This window comes from Theobroma cacao, chromosome 4 (genome assembly GCF_000208745.1).
Source record: "Theobroma cacao cultivar B97-61/B2 chromosome 4, Criollo_cocoa_genome_V2, whole genome shotgun sequence".
NCBI classification, from domain to species: domain Eukaryota; kingdom Viridiplantae; phylum Streptophyta; class Magnoliopsida; order Malvales; family Malvaceae; genus Theobroma; species Theobroma cacao.
In genome coordinates, this window is record NC_030853.1 from 1,019,248 (window position 1) to 1,031,394 (window position 12,147).

General features: G+C 37.0%; 1 protein-coding gene across 1 annotated transcript; it reads right to left on the minus strand.

Annotated features, from left to right (window-relative positions):
• LOC18600829 (putative leucine-rich repeat-containing protein DDB_G0290503) lies at nucleotides 391-11,852 on the minus strand. Its single transcript, XM_018119370.1, has 14 exons — nucleotides 11,655-11,852; nucleotides 7,894-9,708; nucleotides 7,316-7,772; nucleotides 6,630-6,784; nucleotides 5,783-6,547; nucleotides 5,510-5,707; nucleotides 5,247-5,380; nucleotides 4,542-4,698; nucleotides 3,259-4,452; nucleotides 2,710-2,964; nucleotides 2,506-2,622; nucleotides 1,974-2,414; nucleotides 1,725-1,868; nucleotides 391-580 (listed from the first exon to the last, which is right to left on the minus strand). Exons 1-14 carry the CDS (start codon nucleotides 11,697-11,699, stop codon nucleotides 410-412), a joined length of 6,048 nt encoding a protein of 2,015 aa, XP_017974859.1. The 5' UTR covers nucleotides 11,700-11,852; the 3' UTR covers nucleotides 391-409.

Genomic DNA, 12,147 nt, shown 5'->3' on the forward strand with positions numbered 1-12,147 from the left:
TCAACAGCAAGAACATTATCTATGTCATGCTTTTTCTCTTCTGCTTCGGCTTCCTTCATATCTGTTTCTTCTGTTTCTGCTGCAGGTAATGCAGAGTCCAAATCCACAGTATTGATACTTCCCTCTGCTGAGGTTTCTTCTTCAGTGTTCTTCTTGGACTCCTTAGGATCAAAGGAAGAGCTACAAACAAGGTCTTCTTGGATTTCTGTTGGTGTTATTTCTTCATTTGACTCCTTCAAAATATCAAACAGAATAGGATCATTATTTGGCTCTGCTGTTTCCTTAGTTTCCTCTGTGGAGTCTGTTTCCTCAATGTTTGAGGCACTAGACTGTAAAACAATTGAATATTTAAGTTAGCAACTAACAATGGTAAAAAAAAAAAAAAATGGACCTAAATCAACTTCCATTACTAGCTGACCTCTTTTGTTAACTTCGTTGGGCTGCTTTCATCTTCCCTTATGCTTTCCTTCACGGTTTCATCATTAATTGATGAGTTGGAGATGCCAGCTATAGGGTGTTCCTCAATGTCTGACTTTTCTCGACTTGTACCTGAAGCTGCTGTTTCTGATTGTTTACACACCTGTGTGACAAACAAAATATCAACTTAACCGTGAAAAGTACTAGAAAATAACAGATTAGGTTATAAACAAGGACAAAGCACAACAGGCCAGGGGTCATTCATGTGCTCTAAGTTATGACTTGAATTTATCATTCTTGGAGATCTCTATCTTATAGTGTAATATTTGAAGTTTCCTGGCCTACTTACTGATGTTATAGTCTGCATCAGTTGCCTCATAACGCCTTTGTGATTAATGAAATCTGTTTTTGCCCCTTCTTTCTCAGTTTTTTAGCAGAACTCACTTTGTTTCCATTACTTCTACATTAGAAGAATTGAGGAAAGACTTGTGTCAATGATCTCGTTTATTCATGAATCAGTTGAAGTTAATGATGCTATATTCTGTTAATATGTTAAGTATGCGGTAACTTAGATGAATGAACATTACATATATAATCAGAATACTTGATTGGAATTTCTTAAAGATTTCATGTATACTCACTCAGAACAGCGAGCCATAGCTTATAGTTGCTCCACCCTCCCTTTCTCAAATGCAAGGGAAATAAAGGGGCAAATGCCACTTTCTTTAGCGTTAAATGAAAAAATCTTATTTCCTTTTTCCTCTTCTGTTGAGAATTTGTTGACGAAAATCTATTATTATATTTTCCGTAATGCATATTATCATATTTTAGCATCTTTCAGAAATGGTCCAATATAAAATGCCAAGCACCAAAATTGCACATTCCACAATAGCTGACTACTTTTTCTGGTTTTCTTTACTCATATTTTTTCTCCAAAGAGTCCTCATTTATCTGTCCTGCTGTGGACAATTCAAAGTTGTTCTCAGCTTTAATTTCATCCTCTAGTTTTTTGTGTTTCAATGTTTTTAAGCTTCCTCAGTGGCTTGAATTATTTAATGTCCTATGTGAATGTACAATACTTTTGAATTGAAGAAGTAGAATAAAGCAAAGAAATGCTAAATGCACAGCCCTTTAGATGGGGTACACAACACATTTGTCTTTGTCACTTTCTAGTTGTGCTGTTCAACAGAGTGTGCATGTGAGTGCACGTAATGATTGTTTGTGCCATGTCTTGTTGGTGGAAGTGTAAGTTCAGAAACATAGAATAAGTGAGAAGTTCAAAGATTAGTGAGTCATATTCTACTTACCTCTTTTATGGACATTATTGCCACAGCATTCTCTTCCATCATCTCTGTCAGTTGTGTAGGCTGGTCCTTGTTGGTGTCTTCCTCCTCTAGAATTTGTTTTTCAGCATCCTCAACTGTGTTGTTTGTTTCCAGTTTCTCGCATACCTGGATGAAAAATATATTGAACGATTGGTGAAGTGAAACGTGGAGGTTTCAACTTAATCTTATGAACAAGGCTCTGCAAAATTTTAAAAATGATCTGAACCTCACCTCTACTTCAGGTGTTTCTTCTTTTTCATCTTTTTGGAAGCTCTTATACATTTCTTCTTCAGTAGATTTTGGTGAGTCATCCATAATAGCACTTTCTTCCTTTACTGTAGATAAAGGTTCCTCATCCACCTCTGTTTTGTTTAAGCTTGTCTCTCCTCTTACTTCTGTCACAGCTTCACTATTACTCCCATCTTGACAAAGTTTTGATTCATCAGTAACGTCCTCCTTAATTTTTTCTTCTGACTCCCTTTCTTCTCCGTGCACACTTACAGGGTCTCTAGACTCTTTATCCTGTCCCCTTTCTTCTGATTCTTCTCGGATGAGGGATGCTTCTCTGTCTTTGGTTGAATGTGCTTCAATCTCTGAGTGTTTTGCTTCTATCTGTTCCTCAGAGTCTGCTTCCTTGAGACATTCAGTTGAGACTGAACTGTAGTCTTCCACCTATCAAACATAGTTAAAATGTTTAAAATCAAACAAAAATTGAGCAACATCTAGATAAACTATTTACATGAATATTCATTACTGAGATGACCTCATTAGTTGTTTCATCTCCTTCTGCTACTGGATGAAGTTCATTTGTGCTACTTTCTTCCTCGACATGTTCTTTGCTGCCTTCACTGTCGACAGCTTTCTCAACTTCCTTATCGACCTGCTAAGTAAATATTTGGTTAATATAACAAAAATGGCACATTCTTAAATAATCATGTAGAGAAAAATATTTATACGTGTTCTTTACCTCTTCAGACAAGATGACAGCCTTGCTAACCTCATTTGCATTTTGTTCTCTGTTAATATAGTCTTCATCCTCCAATTTGTCTTCCTCTTCCTCTTTTATCTGTTTTTCAGCTTCTTGATTCTGAACATCAGTGGTGGTTTCATCAGCTTGGCTCTTGCTGGTTTTAGGGCAGGTTTCCTTAGTTTGGTCTTCAGCCACTGGTTCAGAGTCAGATTTTGGCTTTTCTTCGGAACCTGCTAGTGCTAGCTCAACATTCTGTTTCAAATTAAAAATTAGTAGAGGGCTCGAGAAGTGTGCTACTTAATGGGGTTAAACGATCATAAAATTACGTGACCAAATTTAGTGTTCCATTATGGTGTATAAAGTTTTGGTTTTTGTCCTTTGTTTTCAGAAAAAAATTGAAGACTCCGTTGTTTATAAGATTTAATAAACCACATGTTTGCAGGATGAAAATCATCAAAATTGAAATGATATCTGTTGCCATATCTTTAACTTGATTTGGTTTCTTTTAAAACAAAAAGCAGTAGTGAAGAGTAATGTTGCTCTAACCTTTGCAGTATCATTTGTGCTAACGATCTCAGGCATCTGATCACAAGATATTTGTAGCAGTTCAGTTTCTTCTTTTTCTACTTCAATATCTTCCTTCAAGCTTTCTGGTTTTGCCAAGTTCTCAGCTAAATTTTCTTCTTCTTGGATGGCCTTATCTCCATCCTCACATGTACCAGATGTTTCTTCCAAATTTGTGGCTTCATCCAATGGCTTTCCATCATCAGTTTCTTTTCTCTCCAATCCAAAATCTGATGATTGCTCATTCTGTGATGTTTTGGATTCACAAGCATCACGTTGATTCTCTGGTTCTCTAGGTTCCTCCCCCTTTGAGATGTCAGTGGCTTCTGATACAGTGTTGCATTTTCCAGTCTCTTCTTCTATATGCACATATGGTTCCTCAGGCAAGTTTTCCTTGACTTCATGTCCATTCCCCTTTCCATTATCTTCAGACTCTACTTTAGGGGCATCGAATGTGGGATTATTCTCCATTTGCATTAATTTCTCATCCATTGCTTCGGACACAGGAGCTTCTGAGTGCTCATATGGAGCTTGATCTTTCTCTGAAGTTTCATCAGTTAATTTCCTCTCTTCAATGGCTTCAGGCTCATGCTCTTCTGAAGGCACGGTAGAATAGTCCTTTAATGCATCTCCTAATATTTCTTTTAAGGGAATCTCCCTAGCAGTCATCTCCATTTGATTTTCACTTCCTTCATTTGGAACTTTATCCTCTTCTTCCTTAGGAATCTCCTTGTCCTTCTCGCATGAGATGGAAGAGTCTACTGGTTTCACATCAATGTCAGCACTGTCTATGCCAACCCCTTCATGTTCAATTGTTGCTAGGCTGTTCCTTTCAACAGCAAGAACTTTATTTATTGCATGCTTTTTCTCTTCTGCTTCGGCTTCCTTCATGTCTGTTTCCTCTGTTTCTGCTGCAGGTAATGCAGAGTCCAAATCCACAGTATTGATACTTCCTTTTACTGAGGTTTCTTCTTCAGTGTCCTTTTTGGACTCCTCAGGCTCAAAGGAAGAGCTACAAACAAGGTCTTCTTTGATCTCTGTTGGTGTTATTTCTTCTTTTGACTCCTTCAAAATATCAAATAGACTAGGATCATCTATTGGCTCCGCTGTTTCCTTCAAGATCTGGAGGCTAGTTTCCTCTGTGGAGTCTGTTTCCTCAATGTTTGAGTCGCTGACCTGTAAAACAATTGAACATTTAAGTTAGCAACTAACAATGGTCCAAAAAAAAAAAAGAGGACCTAAATCAACTTTTATTACTAGCTGACCTCTTTTGTTAACTTCATTGGGCTGCTTTTGTCTTCCTTTATGCTTTCCTTCACAGTTTCATCACTAATTGATGAGTTGGAGATGTCAGCTATACGTTGTTCCTCCATATCTGAATTTTCACTACCTGTACCTGAAGCTGCTGTTCCTGATTCTTTACTTACCTGTGTGACAAACAAAATATCAACTTAACCGTGACAAAGTACTAGAAAATAACAGATTAGATTATAAACATGGATAAAGCATAACAGGCCTAGGTGTCATATATGTGCTCTAAGTTATGAGTTGAATTTATCATTCTTGGAGATCTCTATCTTTTAGTGTGATATTTGAAGTTTCCTGGCCTACTTATTGATGTTATAGTCTGCATAAGTTGCCTCATAACACCTCTGTGATTAATGAACTCTGTTTTTGCCCCTTCTTTTACAGTTTTTTAGCGGACTTCACTTTCGTTCCATTACTTCTACGTTAGAGGAACTGAGGAAAGAATTGTGTCAATGATCTGTGTATTCATGATTCTAGGTTCTGTTAATTTGTTAAGTGTGCATTAACTCAGATGAATGAACATAACATATATAATCAGAATACCTGATTGGAGTTTCTTATAGATTTCATCTATTGGCACTCAGAACAGTGAGCTATAGCTGACAGAACAAAGTGTTTATCTTATGAACTAGGCTCTACAAAATTTTAAAAATGATCTGAACCTCACCTCTAGTTCGGGTGTCTCTTCTTGTTCATCTTTTTGGAAGCTCTTCGTCATTTCTTCTTCAGTAGATGCTGTTGAGTCATCTATAACAGCACATTCTTCCTTTATTGTTGACTTGGGACCTTCAAAAACCTGCACAGACGAGGTGTACTTTTGTGAACAATTAAAATGATGACATATCCTTTTTTTTTTCTTGCTTTTTTAGGAAAAGAGTTGATAATAAATTGGAATTGAGTTAGTATTCATGCTGTAAAATTAGACCTCTTCAGTTTCTTTCTGTTTTAAGCTATCTTCAATGTTCTCCACAGCATCCTTGGGTTCAGGTTTCTCTTCGGAGTCCAACTCATATCCCTTTGTGATTGTCTCAACCTCCATTTCATCCACTTTTGTCTCTGTCTCCAAGACTATGCTGCCCGTGTTTTTGAATACATCAGATGTTCCATCATCTAGTCCATGATCCTGCATTGTAAAGCATTACTTCATTAACTCAGACAAGAAAATATTTTAGATAATTTGAGATTTATTCTTTTTCACCTCCTTTTCAATGCCATTGTCATTGGTGCTGCTATCATATGTTTCCCCTTTAACTTTCTCTTCATTCTCTGTAGTTTCTTCTTTGTTCTGAACAGTTGCTTCTTCCATGAGGGAAGGAATTTCATCAGCTTTTGAAGAAATTGTCTCAGTTTCCTCAGATGTTATGTGTAGCGACTTTTCAAGCATCTCTTGTGGTTCATTCTCAGTTGAGATCTGTTCAAAATCTTCTTCAGCTATTGATGGTTTCTTCTCATTGCTTTCTTTAACCTCATCTTGCTCAATGTTTCTGCTGCTTTCTTCAGCCTGTATGACATAAGATCTGTCCTCATCTCTTTTCTCCTCTGGAAAAGCTTTTGTTGGGTTTAGGTTCTTGTTCTCACATTGCAGATCTTCTTCTTGCTTCATCATGGAGATATTGAGCATCTCTTGGGGGCTTTCAGCAGGCTGACTTGTCTCATCTCCGGTGCTCTCACCTACTGCTTTCTCAGACTTTTCAAACTCCTCTGCTCTTTCTTCATTATCTTGGAGGTTTTGGATTGGAGCTTCTGTAATAGAGTCTGGTGAGAGGTCCTTACTTTTTTCATCTTCTGTGATCCAATCTTTGCTGTTCTCTTCTTCTAACTTTTCCACCTTGTTTTCTTCATCTTTGGAGCTCTCAATTGTTTCTTCTTCAATCAATATGGGTGAGGGGAGCATAGGGTCATCTTTAACAGTCTGTTCATCATTGTCATCGCCAATTTTTATGATCTTAGGTTCATCATGGTCCTGTGATAATGGTCTAGGCTTAATCAGAATGTAAGAGAATTAAAAATTGGACAGGTACATATACGTCTATATGGAATCAAACCTCTTCTTTCTTGTTACTCCTTTCGTCGGCATCTTCTTCTTTGTAACTCTTGTTTTCACCAGTCAATTCTGGTGTTGTCTCATCTTTGACAAATGAAGAAGTGATGACAGTATCCGAGGTGCCACCACCAGTTAGACCACTTTCAGCAATGTCACCTGCACCAAGTTTCAATGCAATTAGTTTCCTGATCAAGTTGCTCTCTCTCTCTCCAGCCTTTCTGTCCTCCCTTCCTCTTTCATGAAGCATACACATACAAAAATATGCATAGACATAAACAAATTAGATAAAAATTTTAATTATATTTAGTTACTTGTGCATGACAAAATGTTGTGGCCATAAAGAAATATAGAAGATTTGCTGAACCTTTTTTCACATAAGATGCCAGCAAAGATAATGTTAAACTGATTATTTTCCAACTGTTTTCGTTATTATAGAGAAAACTTCCTTTTCCATGAGGTGTTTAATATGTTTTCAAGTTTAACTACTTTTACTGCTTATAAGCAAGATAATATCAATAATGATGTCATAGTACTTCATTCATTTGTTGGCATGGCAGCAAAAGATAAAGAAAATAAATATTGTTTGCTAAAGGGGTTCCAGATGGCATCTCCTGAAGTTCTTCATAAAGAATGTGGTAATTAATATGATCTTTGGAGTTTATATTTTTTTCTAGGATTCATGCTTACCTCTTGTCTCTATTTCAGGTTTCTCTGCATTACAAGCTTCTTCCTCCTCTTGTATTCCCTCTTGTTTATTCTCTAAAGCTTCATTAGTCTCTGAACATTTTTCAGGGTCCCAGAGATAAACCTCTTTTACTTTCTCCTTGTCCATTTCACTTGTTTCTGATTCCAAATCTGCTGTTGTTGCTTCTTCTGTGAATATATTCTCTGAAATGGTGCTTTTTCTGCTTTGACATGCCTCAGAGACATCTCCGATATGTTTATCCTTTTCCTCAGAAGCTCCATTTTCTTCATGGACTTGTTCTTCAGGTTGAATATCAGAGAACTCATACTGATTATTGTCCTCCTTCTCCACTGATTCTCCAACTAATGGATCAGCAACATGTAAATCATCAGCATTCTTGTTTGGGATCTCAACTTCCACGCTTTCAGTATTCACATTTACTTCAATTTGTAGGTGATCCTGTAAGGAGAATAGAATTTATCTGAAATCTCTGGCAATAATAGATATGATTATGACACCCTTGATACTATTGGCAAGAAAAAAAGTGGAATAAAAACTGAAAATAGGAAATTGTTTTGACCTTTTCTTTTGATTCTCCATTCTCACTGATAGCGTCGGTATTGGTTGGTGTGTCTTCCATCCCATCCCCCTCAAATCTCTCTTCATGGTCTTTCACGGGTGTGACTTCTTTGATGCTTGTACTTGTTTCTGCAATTTCACTAGAGATGGCAGTATTGACATCCTCGTAGACTGCATTCAAGGGACATGCAGACTTCTCTTTTTCTGGTTCATTTTGCTTCTGGAAGCTCTCCTTCAGAATTTCTTCTTTCTCCAATTTTCCTTCCTGGCTCTGCTGTACAACATTAATATTTTCAACTTCACTAATGTTTCCTTCAGGTGCTGGAACTGTGCATTCCTCATCCTTTTTCATCTCATCTGATGCCTCTGTCATGGCCAGCTCCTTCTCTGTGGCCTGTACAACTTTCATGTCTGCCCCAACTTTTTCTGATTCAGAGTTTGAATAATCTATACTTATGTCTATTGACGTGCCCGAATCTTTGTCGGTGATCTCATTAATTTCACTTTGTCCACTTTCTTCAGTTGGACTCTTCTCAACAATATTCTCTGTCCTGATATTAGAGCCTATGCTGCAAATGTCACGATTGTCGACATCTTGCAAACAAAGCTCTTCTGGTTTCATGACAGAAGCAGTATCCAGCATATTCTTATCTTGTATGCTATCATTGTCTCCAGTGATATATTTGATCTCTTCACTTGATTCTATTGTAGCTTGGCTTTGGTCTTTGATTATGGTACCAGAGACCTCTTCAAGCTTGTCATCCCCTTCTGGTGCAGCTTTATGCTCACAAGCAACCTCTTCACATGTATTGAGCAGCTCTTTCTTGACACCCTCACTGATTTCTGAGGTTGTTTCATGGTCCTTGATCTCTGAACTTTCTGCTACTGTTGAGGTTAAGTTGCCTCCAATGCTCTCAGAAATTATTTGATCCTTCTCAGTTCCTGATATTTCAATTGGTTCAATTCCTTCAACACCCTTCTCCTTTTTCACTAGGGCAGGAAGCTTCTCTGGTTCAGTGTCTTTGACTTCTTTACAGCTTTTCTCTTCCAGTTTCTCTTGAACAAGATTGGAGTTACTGGCCTCAGTAACTGTTTCATTAACCTTCTTCAAGCTGTCAATTACTGGATCAGGCATATCAATTGAAGCTTGTTTCTTAAGCTCTAAGTTGGCCTCTGGCACACTGAGAACTTGTTTATTGGACTCAATATCATCATTTTCATGTGCCCTTGTCCCTTCATTTTCCCTCTCTTGTGAGTAACTTGTTTCGTCGTCAATGCTCCCACATTTCTCTTCCAGTGAAGAACCTTGGTCAGCAATTACCACAACCTCCTCCACTGTTTTCTCTCCCCCAATAGCAAGGTTCAACTCTTCAAGTTTTTCGGCCTTTAAACTGGTTCCTTCAAGATTCAGAATGTCATGGTCTGTGTCATACTTTTCCACAATGTCTTCTGTTGCCTTGACTTCATTTTCCCCAGTTCCTGCCTTCTGTTTTTCACCCTCTGGTATCTTCTCTGCTTTAAATGGAATGTCATCAACGTCACTACGCTCTGACATCCCGGAGGTCTCTTTGCTGGCAACCTTGGCGGTCTCAGGCGATATCAAAAAACTTTCACCTTTAGAGACTTCAGGATTGCCTTCAGAGACAGTATTCATGGTATCGCTGGCTACTTGCATGTTCTCTTCTTTAGCCAAACATTCATCCGTTTCAGCAGGCTGGTTGAATCCACCTTGGAATTTCTTCAAGTCACCTGGTAGAAACTCAACAGCTTTGTCACACAGCGCTTTGGTCAAGTGCCTGCTCTCCTCTTCCGTTTTCTGCATGAAGAATACAGTTTTTTTTTCTTTCAATTACATATACAGAATGATGACAAAAATCTGCATTTCTATTCTCTGTACAAATAGGCTTCTTTGGTAACATAATTAGTTTGGTAAGGTAGGAGAAAGATTTGGTAATACACAGCTCTCATATGGTAATATATCCACTTCTGTTTTTTTTTTTTACTTTCCAGTGTGGACAAATCTATTTTGGAGAAAATTGTCAAAAGCACATATGGACTGAAGTCAATAAGAAAAGGGCGGTACTTCTCCCTCAGGCTCTTGAGAATTCTAGTTGTAAAATGAACATCCATCAAACTTCAGCATGCTGCATTATATTACTTATCTTTTATTTTCCCTCCAATACAACTCATATTGAACTACCATTTCATAATAACAGAGAATCAAATGCAAATGTACTGCACTATTCACATACATATGATCAAAATAAAAGAAGAATAGGAAGAAGAAGAAACAGTTCAACTAAAAAAATTTCAAATAATACTAACTTTAAGATCAGGCTGGCTGTCAGATTGTTATATCAGAATCAGATCCTTAATATCTTTACCTACCTTATTTAAGTTTAGGCAAGTAAATTTATTTTATCAAATTACTATGTATGTAGATATATTTCTATATTGGCAATGCTAAGATTTAATCATATAGATTGTGAGGAGTTTGATGCCTGAACCTATATAAGATAGACTTGTTCTCATCAATAAGCCGATCATTTGCTCTATTAATTATTTCTGTTTTGATAAATCAATTTAAGTTAGCAATTGTTTAATGCTGATGTACTAATTATCAAATGTATTTATTTGAACTCTATGGTTATTCTGTTTACAGATAATCCACTTAAATTGTCGATTTGATGATTTGTAAGTAAGTGGTATTGATTGGTTTTCCTTAGAAGCCAATGTTTTCAGGTAGCATAATCCTGAAAGGCTTACTATTAGCTTACAAATACATAAAGAAATAAAAAAGGAAGACAAAATTTTCAGCTGCATGCAGAAAAGCAAGTGAAATAGTTCCTAATATAGAATATTGCCTCATGGTAACTTTCAGCAGCATATTCATCTGAGACTTCTCATAATGGAAAGAAAAATGTTCAAGAAATCAGAAGCTCAAGACCAAGTCATGGTAGCTACAAAATTCAGGAAGGATGGAGCAAAGACGAAAACTTAAATTGATCTGTTGGGCTTTGCTGAAAGGAAACGATGCTCTGGAGTATTTGCCATATGCTATTTTTCTATAACTGATGATGCTGGATTAATATGTTGAAAGTTAAAAGCTAAATCTTGGCTGTCATCAAGGTGACAGAAGTTCCAGTGAAGCACAAGCAGCTCTTGTCATGAATCTGGGGTATCACAGTATCACTTCAGAGGATTTATTCCTTATGGATCAAAAGAATAGTAAGTACGGATACCAAATTTAAACTTTATTTCTAAAACCGACTAGTTTTATAGAAAGAAAAGAGGGATCTAAAGATATTGCTCTACTGGAAAAGCAAGGAAAGACCAAAACCTCTTTTTTTGGTCTTCATGCTGATTAAGAAAAGGTGACCACATAGCTGTATATGCTTCACCATAAAAGAATAATAAAGCGATCAGAGATCATTCAGTTTAAGTGTTTCAAGAACACCCAAAGTTGAAAATTGCTAGCTTTGTATGTAAAGATGAAACCCGATGCATGATCACCTTTCTGATTTTTTCTGTTATGAAGTTGCAGTATCCTCTTCTGAGAAGCCTTGTGATCTGGCTAAACTTCCTATGGTTTTGTCATGCATACTATGTAGTAAAGTTTGCTTGCACAGTATGTATCTCAATACTCAGAATATGCACTAGTAGTAAAAGAGTATGCACTATGAGTTAAGGGAGCCTTTTGGAACATCATTAGATGCAGAAATAAACACAAAGCAAACCATATAATAGAGAAAAGAACTATACCCCTACAGCAATGGGTTCTGGAATGATCTCCGCTTCAGTTGCCATCTTTTCATGCAGAAGTGATGAATTCAAATTGAGAATACTAGGAAAACTGCTTATGATTTGAAATTTTCATAGCTTTGAATTGGTGGTGGATCGTTAGATATCTATATTAATCTGCTGATAGAGATATTGTTAAAGTAGGCTACAAGCTGACAAATGCCACTTGGTATATGCTAATACACATGCTGAGTTGGCCAGATATCCAACTGGCCCTACTGATTGGTCATTCACATGCCTTGGGAGGCTAGTACAGCTCTGTTTGAAACTGTATAATATATCTTTCGGTTAGATCAATTGTTTTTAGAATGAGATTTGTAGAGAGATGTTTTCACTTACAGAAAGAAGCTGCCAAACCCTCTTAGCAGTTTGCTTTTTGTCTGAAGGGAATGTAATCAGCTGTCTTGTGGGGTTCCAACACCTTTTGTAAATAAAAATTGGGACTAGTTCTTCA